Below are 16,505 nucleotides of genomic sequence, written 5' to 3' on the forward strand. Positions count from 1 at the left end.
GAACTGAAGGAAGAGCTAGGTTGAAGGTGGGGATTCCTTGCAACTAATTCCCAGGACTGGTTGCTTTGGCAACAGTGTAAATGCTTATAGCTCTCAGGGCAGAACATGCTAGGTGGCTCTTCTCTTCTGCTGAGCTGGTATGTATCTGCAAGGGTAGCCTAACACCCAAACTGGGTCACTGGCACTCCCTCCATTTCTTTTTGTTTTGCCCCCTTCTGACACTCTGGCCACAGAACTTCCTGTGGGAGTGACAGGGAGTAAGAGGAAAGACGTGGATCTGGGGAGACCATTGATCTCATGGGATTGAGGTTGCAGCCAGAAAAAAATGAGACCATGGGCTGAGTTCCGAAAAGCATTAGCAAAACTTGAGCTCTGAGCAAATGAATTAATTTTTGCCCTCCAATTCTTCCCAAAGCAGTTTCCCATAAGCCATCTTATTCAAAAGGCATATCTGTGAAATAAATGATGGGGAAACTGAGGCTCCCAAAGGGAAATGACTTGCTCAGACCATTTATTTGAACTCTATTTTCCTATTTTTACAACAATCTCCCTTGTGATTTCTTACATGCCACACACGACACAGGGCACCGGATAGACGAATATTAATTTTCTCATGGACTCCTCCCAACTTTCCTGTGAGCTTGGCATACTGATGCTTCTTCCTATTGTTCAGATGAGGAAATAGGGACTCCAAGCAACCAAGTGACCAGCCCAAGGTCATACAGCCAAGAAGGGGCAGAGGCAGGACTTAAATCTGGGTCTCCTCAAGTCGAAAATCTGTGCTCTCACCACTAGTCTATACTGCCCCCAAAGTCCAGGTGGTCTTCAGAGACCCTCAGCCACCTCTCAGTTTCAATTCACTGGGACCCAACTTTCATAAAGGAGCTGAGAGACCTCTTTCCTACATCTTTTGGAGAGTTCTGCCTGGCAGCTCTTACTCTGGATTCAAAAGGAGACAGGAAAAATAAATCCCCTATTATTGCATCTAAAATCTTTTTGCCAACTCGGCCCTGAACTTAATCATTGGGAGTTTAGAGAAGGCAGGTGAGGGGCAAGTGAGAGGAAAAGGTTACCCCAAACAGGCTAGTCTCAGCTCTCAAATGTCATCTATGTTGGGTAGTCAGCTGGCCAGTGGCTATAAATCTAAATAGATATTTTATAGGGGGCAGGTTTTCTATTTGGGGTTAGAATGGGGCACTCAAAGGCTTGCCTTTCCTCAGGGAGGGAAGAGGAGATGCGAGCGAGTGTCTCCAAAGGTTTCAAAAGTGAGAGAAACAGACAGACAGAAGGAGAGCTGAGAGAGAGAGAGAGAGAGAGAGAGGCAGAGGGAGAGCTGGGGAGGCAGACAGAGGGAGGGAGGGGCTGTGCCCAAAGTTCCCCAGGGTTTTCTCCAGAATTCCACAGTTCTGATGCGTAGGTACTCAGAAAGTGACCATGCTGCATTGCTGGACAAAAGATGCCTGTGACTAGGCTGGGAGTCTGGGAGGTGGTGGGGGAAGCAGCCAGCATCACCTGTGAGGCGGAGGCATAGCACTAGGGCAGAACGACTGGCCACGTAGTTGGCCAAAGTCTGTCCTGCTGCATTTTCCGATGGGTGGATGCATATCGGTACCCAGTCAGGACACAGAAAGTCATCACAGCAGCTATCATTCTGAGCACTGACTATGTGCCAAGCATACATCATTTTGGGAGGATGGTCCATTTATAGGTGGCCACTTCTCATATTTAGACATGTTGCTCTACTGAACAAGAACTCAACATGCCAGCTGTCCATTCGGCTGTGCTTCCAATGCCTGTTTCTGGGTTGTCTGGGAAGGTGGGAGGTGGTCTCATGCTGAGGCAGAAGGAAGGGAATGTGCCTGCTTAAGCTCCCTTCAAACATGGCCGTCCTGAAGAACAGAGGCATCAGCTCTGGGTAAGAGAGGTAGCTGGCCAGTCAGGTCAGACAAACTGGGCTTCTCGCCTCACACACCTCACCCAAGCTCTGACCTCCCACCATCTGTCTAAGCCACCTCCTTTGTGCTCTTGAGCCCGGGTGGTCACTTTCTGCCCCAGCATCCCAGCTGTGGGACCCCGTCCGCCCTCCTGGATGGTAGTTGGGACAGGAACACTGGCTTTTAAATCACAATGCGTTTGGAGAACAACCACACAACAGCTCAGCCCAAGAAATCGAAACCCAAGAGCACGGAAACACAAGACAGACCCAAAGACCAAACGCTTTGATGGGGGAAGGTGCAGGGTAAAGGGGCTGGGAGGGGGAAAAAAAAACGAACTGATCGGTTTTTTCCCCCAAAACGAAACCAAAAATTAATAACTAAATAAAAAGAAGAAAGAAAGAAAAAAAAAAAAAAAAAAAACGAAGGAAACCAAAGGAGAAAAACGGAACGGAAGACAAGAAACACTCCAACAGAAGGCGTTGGGAATTCACCAAACCGAATCGACAAGAGTGGCATGCAGAGAAATTTTTACATTCTCCCAGCATGCATCAGGCCCAAGTTACCATGACGACGAGGAGTGCAAAAAACTTAGCAACAACATTACCAAAGGATGCATATAGGCGACCACAATGCAAGCATCGCATGTGTGCGGCCGGCCCTAGGCCGGGCTGGGCGCGGCTGAGATTTTCGTGTCTTTCTGGGTTTTTTTTTTCTTGCTCTCTCTTGGCAGTTTTTTGTTTTGTTTTGTTGGCTTTCAGCTCATTATTCACATTCTGTCATTTTTTTTTAAGTTCATTTTTCTATCATTTTCTGTGTGCATGTCTGCGTGTGTCCGTGTTCCTGTCTGTGTGTGTTTCGTGTGTGTGTGTGTGTGTGTGTGTGTGACTTTCAGAATGTAAAAATGTGGGTAAAGAAAGTAAAAAAGAAAAAAACACACCAACCTTCTCGAAGCTCTGAGGGATGTAAAGGGGGTTTGATGCAGAACACAATGACATGGGGAGAAGAGAAAAAATAGGGGAGATACAGAGAGTAAAAAGAGGACTTCCCAAGGCTAAAAGCTGCAATAGTTTGTTGAATTTTTTCTTTAAACCAAAAAAAAAAATTAAAATTAAAAAACAAAAAGAACAGCAACGACCTTTTCGTCTTTCCTTGACATACACGATCTACATTTGCCTTCCACGATTTTTTTTAAATTCAATTTTGGAGCGTCTGAGGCCCAGGCAAAGGATGGGAGGCCGGACCCCCTAAAGAAAGGACCATCCCTCCAGGGGGCGGGGCACTGAGGACACAGAAGGCTGGCCCCCCTCCCTGGGTGCACCCTGCTTAGAGGGCCCGCCCCCACCCTGCCCCACACTGTCCTCCTTGAGCCCTGCCAGACTTACAAACCCCCTTCCCAGGTGTTTGCAGAGAAATAAAGCAGGTTAGACGAAGACCAGTCAACTGGAGTCATGGACGCGCTATAACTCACCAGAGGTGCCATGGCAGCAGACCGGAGGTGTGGCCCCTGCCCACCCGCGCCCTCGGGTCCCCAGCCCCACCCCCCATGCCACCTCCTCCTCAGAGGCGAGCTGCAGAACCCAAGGGCGGCCAAGGTGCTGCTTCAGGGCTGGTGGGGGCTGTGTCTGGTAGGGGGGGAACTGAGGGCCTGAGGGTCTCCCAGTAAGGGAGGAGCTGCATGACCTCCCAGGTGGAGAACAGTTGGAGGCCTGGTGTGTCAAATAGGGGAAGGGAGGTCCAAAGAAGGGTGGCTTGGGATCAAGGATATGGAGCCACCCGGGGGCAGCCCCGGGGGATGAACTGGACCCCATTTCCTGGCAGGTGGAAGCTGTTTCCACCACAGATCTGACCAGAAACAGCCACGGGGACATAGGAGATGGAGGAGGCGGCAAATGAATATTTCCGAAAAGACGGAAGAGAACCAACCCAGAGATGAGATGGGGTCCACAGAGGCATCTAGGAGCAGGGGTAGCACCCCCACTCGGCACCTTCGAGGAGACACCAAGGGGCTACTCCCAGGCCCTCCTTGGGTTGGGGGTGGTGGTGCCGGGGCAAGGACCCCCGCGCTTCCAGGTGTGACCAAGTGGGAAACAGATAAGCCTCAGCCCAAACCCTGGGACACCTGCCTATAGGAATCCTCCTCTGAGGGTGACCAGGAGAGCACTGGGCTCTGGGGACAACTGAGGCTGTGGGGCCGGCAGGGGCAGCCTTGAAGACCCTTCCCCAACTCTCAGACTGAGGGCGCTGGAGGGCGGGGCGGTGAAGCGGGTACGAGGCCACGAGTCTGGAGAAGCGAAGCGAGCACACAGCAAGGGAAGCACCGCACGACACACCACAGAAGCTGACTCGGATGGGCGGGCGGGCGGGCAGGGTGGGGCAGAGGCCTGCAGGCTCCCCCGGCCCTGTAGGCCCACCAGAGACCCCCCCCTTCCGGCCCCAGCCCATCCCCTCCTGTCGCCCCCACCCCAACGTCCTGCAGCTCGTGGGACAGCCGTCACCAGGCACGAGGGTGGGGGAATTGAAGCTGCCCCTATTTTACAGGCAAGGAAACTGAGGTCCAGAGAGGGACACCGCCTCGCCCAAGGTCCCGCAGCCACCACCCGGGGTGGGCCTGCCTGCTGGGGTCTGCAGGGGGCAGGGGAGCCCAGAGGCTGTGAGCCCGAGAAGGAAGGGGGACCGGTGGGGGCGGGGGGCCCTACCTCGCACGTAGAGGTTGGCGGGTGAGGAGTAACGCACGCCGGCGCTGTTGGTGGCCACGCACTCATACTTGCCCTGGTCGGTCTCCTCGCTGCTCTCGATCTGCAGGGCTCCTGTGGGAAAAGGGGACAAGGCCTGGCCCATCAGGGCGGACCCTGGCGTGGGGGAATGGCGGGAGGGCTGTCCCAGAGTCCCGTCCAGCCTGTCTTTTGGTTGGGCTGGGCCAGAGAGGCAGACAGAAAAGTTGAGTCACCCTAGAAGCCCCCACTGGGTCAGGGCCTCCCTTGGCTGCCTGCCTTTCCCCACCCCAATTCTGGCCCATCCTGAACACACCACATGCCTGGCCAATCCTCCACCCTCAGCTGGGACTTTGTGAATGACTGCCACGTTGAAGGACAAAGCTGGGGCATGGGGGGACTATGTGCCAACTGAGGTGCATTTAGGAAAGTGCCAAATGATGCTTGCCAGGGGGAGGTGGAGGGCAGGTTGGCCGTCCCAACCCACAGCAGCTGCTCCAAAGCCCCTGGCACTGAAGGGGTCACCTCCAGTGATGTACCAAGCCTGGGAGGAAGTTTGGGGGAGAATGGATACATGTATATGTATATGCGTGAGTCCCTTTGCTGTCCACCTGGACCCATCACAACACTGTTAATCTGCTATACTCCAGTACAAAAAAAAAAAAACAAAAAAAACAAGGTGCCAATTCAGGGAGCTGGTGGTCGCTTTTTCGTTTCAACCAGTGTGTAAGTGAATGCGGTCTGGGTTCTTCAAGTATGTTTGGAATCACAGGCCTCGAAGCCCACGGTGCTTGTAAATGGAGACAGGGTTGTATTTCTTCAAGGGTGCTTAGATTTCAGAACTGGGTTACCCTCTCCATGAGAGCGAAAGCAAAGGATGCTGAGAGTGATATATTGAGCTGGCCAAAAAGTTCGATTGGACTTTTTCCATACAATGTAACAAAAAACCGGAGCGAACTTTTTGGCCAATGCAATACATCAAGTAAGTTTGAAATCAAAGAGCTGGATCCAAGCTTTCTGTACTTGAAACGAATTGAAGAATGAATTTCCCCAGACTTACAGTCATCTACATCAATCAGTCTGAATTCATGGACCTGTTTCAAAACCATGGGTCTAGATTCAGGATCCACAAGTGAATGAATTTTCTAGTGTATTTGCAATCATAGACGGAGACCCAAGTCCACGGTGCTCAGAGGTTAATGGGGAGAATTTTCAAGTGTTTGAAATCGGAAGTCTAAAGGAAAACCTCTAATCTGCACAAATAAAGTTGAGGCTGAAACGCCTCCAGTGTGTTTGAAATCATAAAACAAGATTAAAGAATTTGTTGGTCATGAGTCAATAAAGAATTTGAAGAAGTGGTCAATTTTCTTAAGCAGATTTTTTTAAAGTTTTGTTTTTTTTTTTAAATGTGGACCATTTTTAAAGTCTTTATTGAATTTGTTACAATATTGTTTCTGTTTTAGTTTTTTGGCCATGAGGCATGTGGGATCATAGCTCCCCAACCAGGGATCAGACCCGCACCCCCTGCATTGGAAGGTAAAGTCTTAACCACTGGACCAACAGAGAAGTTCCATCTTAAGCAGATTTAAAATCACAGGCCCAAATAAAGGGGCTTGGTGCCCACAAGTAAATGAAACCAGGGCAGACTACCTCCTTCAATATGTCTAAAGTCACAGGTCCAGATGAAAGACTTCACTTCCCATGAACATGTGAAAAATGAATGAATCTTCTTAACGGTGTTTGAAAGCACAAGGCCATGGACACTACAGTGTTCACAAGTAAACGAAAATGTGGCCAAGATTTCCCTGAAGTTATCTGAAATCACAGGTCTGGGAGAAATCTTCATTTTCGCAAGTAAGTGAAGTCCAGCAAACATCTCTAAGCATGTCTGAAATCATGGGCCTTGATCAAATACTTCATCAACCATGAACCAATAAAAATGAGGCAGAGATTTCCACAGTATGTTTGAAACCAAAAGCCTGGACCCAAGTTTGCATTTTCGTAAGTTAATTAAACTGACTATCTGTAAGTTTGTTAGAATCACAGGCCTGGACCCTGTAACTTGTTGCTTATGAGTAACATGAAGATGAGGGAATACCTTCAATATCAGTATCAATCACAGCTGGTTGTTTTTGGTTTTTTAAACTTTTTATTTTATTTTTTTTTTTCTTTTTCTGATCACAGGTTTTGATTAGAGTCCCTGGCACCAGGAATCCAAAAATCCAGTGCATGGTCCCAAATAAACACCCCTTCTCAGCTTTGTTTGTGGTTGTCCCACACGAGTGGGGGGAACCCACAGATGGGGAAGTTCTCTCTAGGGGCTGTGGATTAGGGTTCCGTCCCTACATAACACTTCCTACCAATCTCAAGGCTCCAGGGAAGCAGGCAGGCAGATACCACTATGGAGGCCCAGAGAGGGCATGGAACCTGCTCCAGGTCACACAGCAGCTCATGGCAAAGTCAGGACCAGACTCAGACTCTTCCCTAGGGCTCCCACCCAGGCCTGTTCTAGTCTAACTTTGGGGCAGCTCCGTTGGGGCTGCCTTTGAGACTCTCTGCTCCCTCAGAGAGCTGGACCCCCACACCCGTACCACATCACCCAGATCTAAGCTTCACAGCTGGAAGGCCCTCCTCTGCACACCCATTGTACAGATGTGAAAACCAAGGCTAGAGACGGATGAGGGCTGCATCCAGAGCAGTCATCAGCGCTCTGGGCAGGCATGGGAGGCACTGCACCTTCCGGAGGACATAACACCCTGTGGCCAGGTGACCTGAGGGACCAACACGGCCACACTCAGCCCCCAGCCACAGACGGTGACACAGACACAGAGACTGTATGGACACCGGGCAGGGTGAGGAGGAGACATGTGGAGGGGGGCCTGGGGCAGCCCCCTGTGGAGCCTGGGGGCTGGGCGGGCAGTGAGAGAGACGTGAGTGGGTGGGTGGGTGAGGAAAGAGCCTCTTACCTCGGATCGGAGTGCTTTCTGTAAGGGAAGCAGAGAGAATCAGGTGAATGTCAGAAGGCAGTCCTGGGGGGCCGCGGGGCCCCAGGGAGGCGGGGCCGGGCCACCAGCCAGGCCTGTCCACTCGGCCCCCAGGGCTGGGAGGGGGCTGAGGTAGGCAGCCCTGGGTCTATGGACCCTGCAGGCCCTGTCCAGGAAGACGAGGCAAGGCTCCCAAGAGGAGGATGGGCACTGAAGGCTTGCCAGTCAGGAGGGCTTCCCATTGAAGGCGGGAATCTCTTGGGGAAGGAGGGGTTGAGTCTAGAAGCCCCTGTAGACTGTCCTGGCCTGGCCTGGCACTGTCGGCTGCCTTCCTTCTGGGCCGAGGGCGGAAGGTCCATGACCTCCCCTCCTAGATTCCTTCTCAGGAGGGACAAGGAACAACGGGGCGCGGGGGGGGGGGGGTGGTGGGCAGGTCTTGGGAATCTTGTTAGAGATAGGGTGGAGAGAAGGGTTAGTGCCCCAGGGCTGGACATTAATTAAGCAAAGGGAAGATGTTACAGACAGGCCAAGTAGGAGGGGCAGGGGAGGGTGGTGAAAGGGGATGGAGGGAAGGAGGAGGGCCTTTCAGCATCTCTAATTTCCAAAAGGAAAAGAGGAAAAGGACTGTGTGTCTCTATGGATTCTGGGGGCTGGGACCGCTCAGGAAACCAGACTTGGTAGCCCCTGGTTAGAATTCTGCATCCTCAGTAGTGATATGGGCCCCCCTCTCTCTCTGTGCTGATGACAGCTGATAACCCCCAATGCCACAGCAGAGAAAACACACCCCTCTCCATCTGGCCCCAGTCCATTTTGCAGAGGGGCAAACTGAGGCCCACAAGTTCCAAGAATTGTACCGCCATGAGTCAGAGGCAGGGGCGGGCCTTGAACCCAGCTCTTCGGTCTCCCAGGGTGCCCTTCTAGAACTTTTAGGAGGGTCCTATATTATCTCTTAGAAAATTCCCAATCTAATAGGGCCACTCCCCCTCTTCATACAGAGGGAGGAGGCGAGAGGAGGGGGAAGGGGAATTTGCCAGAGGCTGTACTGTGGAGAGCAAAAATTCGGGTCAGTGGGAATCTAGGTCAGCTCCTGCTTGGGCTGTTTCACTAAGACTGGTGACAGAACCCAGAGAGCGAAGGACAGAACTTCCCAAGATGGCCGTAATAGCCCATGGTCACTATATTGAGAGGAAGACCACACACAGAGAGAGGGTATTAAAGGCTGTTTTGCCTTCTGCTCGGAGGAGGATGAGAAGTTACTACTGTGGGTCAGTATCGGTCATTCTCACCTTAGTAAGAATTAGCCCAGCAGTTGGATTCAGGGGCTTCGGGTTGGATGCTTGGAAAAGAGAACAAGATGCACCCAGTAGTAGCCCAGACGGAACATTCCCCCTACATCTAGCCCCTAAATTTCTGTACCTTCATATTTTCCAGCAGCGTCAAGGCCCAGAAAGGGCTGGCAAGGGGGATGGGGGTGGGTATGTTACGTATGAAGCTCCAGTGAGTCCCTTGTGGTCTTGTCCTTTTTTCCTCTTTTCCTTTTAGGCTCTTCTCTCTGCAGCCCCCTGGTGCCCAGATGGGGAGGGCCAGTGGCCAAGGGGTGGGGGTGGGGGTGGGGAGACGTTAGTAGACATGCCACGTTGAGTGGGTCAGTTACCATCACGGTGGCCGTTAGTCTGAGGGGAGGAGGTGGGGTAGGGGACACGGAGGGGGGCGTTAGTTGTTGACATGGTGAAGAAATTAAACTTACCAAAGGTTTCTGAACGTTTACAACAGAGGGACAAGAAAAGAGAACAGGAACGTTAACGGGTGGTTATACAGAAGCCTGTATCCTCTGGGGATGGGAGGGGATGTTGGAATAATAATTAGATTGATTACAATGTGTTTTCTTTGGCTGCGCCACGTGGCTTGTGGGATCTCAGTTTCCCGACCAGGGATCAAACTTGCATCCCCTGCAGTAGAAGCTCAGAGTCTTAACCACTGGACCACCAGGCAAGCCCCTTGATGATGATTTTTAAAGCAGCTGATGTTCACTGAGTTCCTGGTAGGGCCAAGCAGCCTGCCAGGGGCCCCTGACAGTGACGCTAGGGAGTAGGCACGTTTCATGAGGACACTGAGACCCGGAGAGAAGGACGTGCCCAGGTGACCGGGCACCTGGGTCCACACTCAATCATGTCATTATATTGGTGTGACAATGGTGGAAACCAGCAGAGAAGCAACTGGGTTCCCAAGGCTGCCACCACTCCTCCAGCTGAACCCCCCAAGCTGCAAATATCCTCAGACAGGTCGGCACCGGGAAGGCTACATCTCTCCCAGGGTGAGGTCCACGTCTCTCCAGGGAAGAAATTCTGGGCTTAACATCTGCCCCTTTTGAAGTTTTGGGTCTTTGTTGGGGGGAGCAGAAAGTAGGAAATGGGCAAGCGGGACGAGGCTGGGCAGTGAGTGGCGGGGGAGGTTCGCTGGGAATGATGGAGAGGCTTTCAGGCAAGACTGGCTCCAGGGTGGGGGCCCTCAGAGAAGAGGGAAAGGGAAAAAGGGGGTACACCCACACGTGTCTTCAGAATGGACCAAAGCACGCAGGAGTGCCCGTGCACATGTCTGCGTACACAAGGACCAGCCTGAGACATGCATGTGGGAGGGGCTGTCACGCAGACACACGTGTGGCTGAGATGCACGCGGACAAATTTTGCTCTGGGAGGGGGAGGGCGACCTGTGTGCCGATGGTATGGCCTACATGTTAAGTCAGGACACGTGGGGAGCCTGGACACACACACACAGAGGTTCGTGAAGCAGTGTGACAACAGACACAACGCACACAGAGCTCCCCAGACAGATGGGCTCACAGACGGGGGCATGGGGCTGCTGTGCTGAGGCCCAACTGTAGCAGTGCCCAGCCCCAAGGTGGCCCAGGCCCTGTGCTCTGTCCCAAGGCCCCCTTAGCCTGGGTGGACCAACTAGTGCCCCATCACATCCTTACTGCCTGTCTTAGAGATGCTGTCTCTCTGCAGCCCTTTGTGACTCCCTGTCTATGCCCTTATCTCCTCTGGAGACGCTCATTGCTTCAGCACCGGAAACACTCTCTAGCCTTTGCTTTATGCTCGCCTCTGCTCCTACCTGTCTGGACCTCATTACATCCTCACAGGACACGTCCACTGTTTCAGCTCAGAACACACTCTTCCCCTGCCAGCTTCCATGGCTCCCCAGTACCTCGACCGTGCCATTATACAGCCAGTGCTCAGATGCTGAAGATGGCCTTCCTTCAACACCCTCCACAGCTCCCCATCACCTCTGCCTGTCTGTCCCCCTACTGTGTCCCCAGTGCAGGGGCACAGGAGATACCTATCCTCCTCTGGCTTTCCACTACCTGCAACTCTCTGTACCCCATTAGGACCCCACTGCTTGAGTACTGGGGCCACTCTGCTCCCACGGTCTCAGCAGCCCCCATCACTGTGCATATCTGAGTCAGCTATGGCTCCACTCAGGCACTGAAGAACTCGCCATAGCTCCCCATCACCCCTTGTCAGTCTCTACCTTATTACATCCCCACTGATTCAGCGCCAAAGACACCCTCTCCCCCCTCCACGGCTGCACATCAGCTCTGCCTTTCTGTGCTCCTTCAGTCCCCGGGGCGCGGACCCTGAGATGCTGCCCTCCCCCTGCCATCCTCCTGGCCCCCTGCGCTCACCTGATCGCAGCTGCTTGATGCGCCCATTGCTGGCACTGGGGTCCACGGGCAGGAAGTCCTTGAACCAGGTGATCTCGGGGTCCGGGTTACCACTGGCAGCACAGAGCATCGTGGCCGTCCGCGTCCGCTCCACCACCTTCAGCTGGGGGCCCATGTCGATGTTGGGGAAACCGGGGGGCAGCTGGTCCTCTGGGGCAGCAGGGGGGGGGGTGATGGGGAAAACAGCAGAGATACAATTATTGCACAGCTGTCCCTCCAGGGTGGGGCTTGGGGATGGGCCCTGGAGGCAGCCCTTGCCTGGCTGGGTAATCTCCTGTAGCCTGTTTCCTCCTCTGTCTGTGGGAAACCGTGGTAACTGTTGGGAGGGCATCAGGCTAGACCAGTGTCTCTGATCAGGGCCAATCCTGCCCCTAGGGCCACGTCTGGGGATGTCCATGGTTGTCACTCTCGGTATCAAGTGGGTGGGGGCCAGGGATGCTGCTCCACCCCTCACAATGCCCAGAACGTCCCTGATGTCAACAGTGCTGAAGTTACAGAGCCCTTGGGTTACGTCACAGCAGCCCGAGGGAGCTTTTCGAAATGGAAACAGGGCCACACCACCCTGTGTTGCCCGCCCTGCTGTAGTCTCCTCCACCCTCCAGAAGAACCCAGGCTCCTTGCCTGGCACTGGCCCCCAGTGGCCTCGGCAGCCCCATCTCGGGCCAGCCTCACTCTTCTCACTCTCTCCATCCAGCCACACCAGCCACCTTGGTCCCCCAAAGTCATCAGGCCCCCTCCAGCATCACCTTGGGCAAAGCTCACAGTCACAAGTTATAAACACCCTGGGAAATCCCCCGGTGGACCAGAGGTTAAGGCTCTGCACTTCCACTGCAAGGGGTATGGGTTCCATCACTGATCGGGGAACTAAGATCCCACGTGCTCGTGGTGTGGTCAAAAACTAATAATAAAAAGTAAAACCCTCCTGTACTCTAGAAAATCCAAACATCGAACTCCATAGATCACAACGCATCTGTGTCTCTGCCGTGTCCTTACCACCCCATGTAGGTCCTGGCACACAGTAAGTGCTCAATAAATGAGCGAACGACTCAGCCTCAGTTACTCCCAACCTGTGAGAGGCATGCCTCCTGGCCTCGGTCTCCCTATTCACTGGTTAGCCTCCAGATGAAGGTTGTGGGGGGAGAAAATACCTCTCCCTGGAGACTTGGTCCCCATGTTCTAGTGATGGGTAAGAATGTGGTTCTCTTGGCACATACACACCACTACATATAAAACAGGTAACGAATAAGGACCTACTGGATCATACAGGGAACTCTACTCAGTACTCTATAATGGCCTGTATGGGGAAAGAATCTGAAGAAGAGTAGATACGTGTATTTGTATAACAGATTTACTTTGCTGGTTTTTAGCATGCATGCGTGTTTAGTCATGTCTGACTCTCTGCAACCCCATGGACTGTAGCCCGCCAGGCTCTTGCATTCATGGGATTCTCCAGGCAAGAATACTGGAATGGGTTGCCATGCCCTCCTCCAGGGATCTTCCTGACCCAGGGATTGAACCTGTGCCTTCTGTGTTGGCAGGAGAATTCTTTACTGCTGTGCCACCTGAAACTAACACAATCAAGGTGACAAGCCGGGTGGCCTCCGTTCGTGTAATCTGCATGTCGTGCCATGGGCTCCACGGCCTGACTCAGCTGGATTGGCACCAGGGATGGGGGCTGCGGCTTCAGGGCCTCCTGGCAGGTCCCGCCCCCTCCTGTACACTTTGCCTTCCCCCCTTCAGCACCTGGACTTCTGGTTCCTTTTGTTCTGACCCCTAACACCGCAGCTCCAGTCTGGCCTCACATCCACAATAGACAAAGGGGTTCCCTGGGGTGGGGCATACCGTCTCAGCAACAGTTAAAAACACCCACCATCCCCTTGTTATGGGCTGAAATGCACCCCACCCGCATTCACAGGTTGAAACCCTATGAATAGGCTGGATGGCATCACCGACTCAAAGGACGTGAGTTTGAGCAAGCTCCAGGAGTTGGTGAAAGACAGGGAAGCCTGGCATGCTGCAGTCCATGGGGTTGCCAACAGTCAGATACCACTTAGCGACTGAACAACAATTCAGAGGTTGAAACCCTAACCCCCGGGACCTCAGAATTAAGACTATATTTAGAGATAAGGAGTTTACAGAGATCATTAAGTCAAAGGCAGTACTAGTGCGACCCTAATCCAACAGGACTGGCGTCCCCCTAAGAAGAGGAGATTAAAACCCAGGCACACACAGAGCAGAGATCATATACAGATGGAGGAGAAGATGGCTGTCTTTGAGCCAAGGAAAGAGGCCTCAGAAGGAACCAACCCTGCAGACACCTTGATCTTGGACCTCCAGCCTCCAGGACTGTGAACAAAAACATGTGAAGTAAGCCACCCAGATGGGGGTACTTCATTAGAGCAGCCCTAGCAAACTAACACAGTCCCCATCCCACCCCAATGAACAAGTGATATAGTAACAAGTGACGAGAAAGTGACTGCATACAGGGCTGATGAGACGGAAGACACAGGCCTGCTTGTCTGTGGCAGGCAGAAATGTGTGTTGGTCCAGTGGAACCAGGGCTGGTGGTGACTTGGCATCACCCACCTGAGACCCCTAAGCCTGTACATTAGTGCCAATACTAACAGCAAAAGGCTGGCGACAATCTAAATGTCTGTCAACAGACCCTCATTATACACAGGCCAGGCCATCCACAGGGCAGGTCCCCCAAACAGCAGAAGGAATCACCTTACAGATGCAGAACAAAGTCCAAGATGCACTGCTAACTGGACAAAGTGAAAGATGTGTAGACCAAGGATTGAAAACTATGGCCCTTGAGCCAAGTCCGGCCCCCTGCTTATTTTTGTTGATAAAGTTTTATTGGCACACAGCCACACCCACTGGTTTCCTCATCATCCTCAGCAGCTAGCCCGAACTGAGAAGTTGCAACAAAGACTTTCTGGCCTGCAGGGTAAAAAATATTTACTCTCTGGCATTTTACAGGAGAAGCTTGCCACTTCCTGTTATAGACAAAGCTGCTATTTGCGTAAAAAGGAAATAACACTCATTTATTTGATTACAGATGCCCAAGAGGGAAACAAGGTATGGCAGGGCTATTGGGGGATGGACAGGGGACTGGGGAAGAGGTAGGCAAGAAGACGCCATGTGGGGAGAGAATAGAGACCCAAGTACTTGGAGGTGCAGGAAGCCAGGACCGGGTGAGGGAGAGGTGGGCCAGGGACACCATCACCCCATGTCCGCAGTTAAACAACAGAGCTGTGGTTCCTGTTCGGGCAGGAGTCACTTCATAGAGGAAAACAGTGTGAGTTCCAAAACCTGAGCACTAAGTATGTACCAGGCAATGTTAGGTAATTTCCTGTATCCGCCTCTGAGAAGGGATCCATTTCACAGAGGGGAAAGCTGAGGTTCAAACACTGGGCACACCTGCCCTGAGTCATACAGTCCGGTCTCAGCAAGGCTGGAATTCGAATCCAGGCTGGGCTAAATCTGGAGGAAGCTGGATGGAGCCAATGACTGCCGAACCCCCAAGCCGGGCCTGGACTTGTCGGGTCAGAGCGGCTGGATCCTGGCTGAGCTGTTTCACACCCAGTTCGTTCTTCCTGGGCCCGGAGGCCTGGACCACCTCACTGCATGATCCCGATTGGCTACTGATGACGTCACTGGAGGTTCGGGCCAAGATAACCAGGCCTCAATTCTAGGTGCTCAAAGCTGGCCTAGACATGCTGGAGGCTGGGGCTGCCAGGGTCCCTCTGTGCTGACGTTTCCTGCGTGTGTGCACACGGGTGTGCATGTGTGCTCACCCACACCCCACGTGTGTCCACTCGTGAGCACTTCCTGGGTGCGTGCAGCCCCGCAGGGGAGGGGCGTGCGTTGTGGGCGGCAGCCAGCCAGGGTGGGGGGTAGGCTGCGGCCGCCTGACGTTACCAAGAGCTCCTAATTAAACAAAAATGTTCATCGAGTACCACATTGTGCTGGATTCCTCGGAGTTTAATTAAAACAACAGCGTGAGAGGCGTGCGCAGCGTCCACAATCAGATGGCAGCGGGGTAAGAGAGGTGGGGGGGAGGGCTGGGCCCAGCAGCCTGGACCTTCCCGCTCAGCTGGGGGGTCCCTGGGGCTCAAAGGAGACAGGGAGACAGGCGCTCCGGGTCAAACGCTCTGGGCTGAGCGCCCAGCCCAAGCACCACGTCTGTTGAGGCGGCCTGAGAACAGAGAGATGCTGAGGGCCGAGATGGGGGGCAGGGAGCGGAGATGTGTCTTTCCCAGACTCCCAGAGACTGGGCAGTTAATAGATTCACAGCGTGTCCTTTTAACTCTCTGAGCGCTTACAATGGAGGCTGGCACGCGGGGCGGGGGGCGGAGGGTTGGGGGACGAGGGGCGGGCGGTGTGTGTACAGCGGGAGCCGGGCTGTGCCCGGGGAAAGGTCAGGGCAGAAATATCTGCTGGGAAGCGGCGGGGCGGGCTGGGGCAGGCGGACTCCTCCCCTCCCCTCCCCCTTCCTCCATCCCCTAGCAGGACCAGCTCCAGGCCCCACACACAATGAAACTATGGGGCCCCTTGTTCGAAAATTACTAGGAATTTCCAGGCGGTAACAGACGAGGGCGGGCACACATCAGGGTCTGGGATCAAGTGGCCCTGTGGCCAATATGATGGCTCCTCCCAGGGCTCCAAGCTGCCAGGGAGGACACTGGGTGACTCCCAACCTGGGAGCCACATGGGGGGACCACCTGCCCCCTAATGGCTGGCAGTGACTTGTACTTTTTTTTCTTTGGGCCACATGGCATACCAGGATCTTAGTTCCCTAACCAGGAATCGAACCTGTGTCCCCTACAGCTGAAATGCAGTCTTAACCACTAGACTGCCAGGGAAGTCCCGGGTGGCTTTTTCTTAGAGATCAGAGAGGGTCAGGGTGGCGCTGCAGCTGACAGGCAGAACCCACCCCACAGCTGCACAATGGCTGATGGCAGCCATCCTGTGGCAATAATATCAGACAGGTAGCACCAACCAAATGCTGGTTCCCCACACGGCACCGTTAGTCCCGGACTTGTTTTGTCCACTTCTGTGGTTCGTGTAACAATCCCTTGTGGTGAACATCATTATTATTCCACTTTGGAGGTGAGGGAACTGCAGCTCAGAGAGGTTCATTAACTTG

General features: G+C 53.3%; 1 protein-coding gene across 10 annotated transcripts in view; it reads right to left on the reverse strand.

Moving 5' to 3' along the window:
• The window catches only part of PTPRS (protein tyrosine phosphatase receptor type S), a 110,729-nt gene that overhangs the window by 40,398 nt on the left and 53,826 nt on the right, over positions 1–16,505 (reverse strand). For 6 of the 10 annotated variants that reach the window (XM_044947980.2, XM_044947983.2, XM_044947982.2 and 3 more), the window contains exons 5-8: positions 11,315–11,503; positions 9,380–9,388; positions 7,615–7,632; positions 4,634–4,744 (exon numbers count right to left, since the gene is read on the reverse strand). In XM_044947980.2, coding sequence (XP_044803915.1) covers positions 4,634–4,744; positions 7,615–7,632; positions 9,380–9,388; positions 11,315–11,503 — 327 coding nt within the window. The remainder of the gene's footprint in view (positions 1–4,633; positions 4,745–7,614; positions 7,633–9,379; positions 9,389–11,314; positions 11,504–16,505) is intronic. The other 4 variants (XM_006067143.4, XM_044947981.2, XM_006067146.4 and 1 more) reach the window with 1 other exon arrangement.

The sequence above is a fragment of the Bubalus bubalis genome, chromosome 9 (assembly GCF_019923935.1).
Source record: "Bubalus bubalis isolate 160015118507 breed Murrah chromosome 9, NDDB_SH_1, whole genome shotgun sequence".
In the NCBI taxonomy this organism is placed as follows: domain Eukaryota; kingdom Metazoa; phylum Chordata; class Mammalia; order Artiodactyla; family Bovidae; genus Bubalus; species Bubalus bubalis.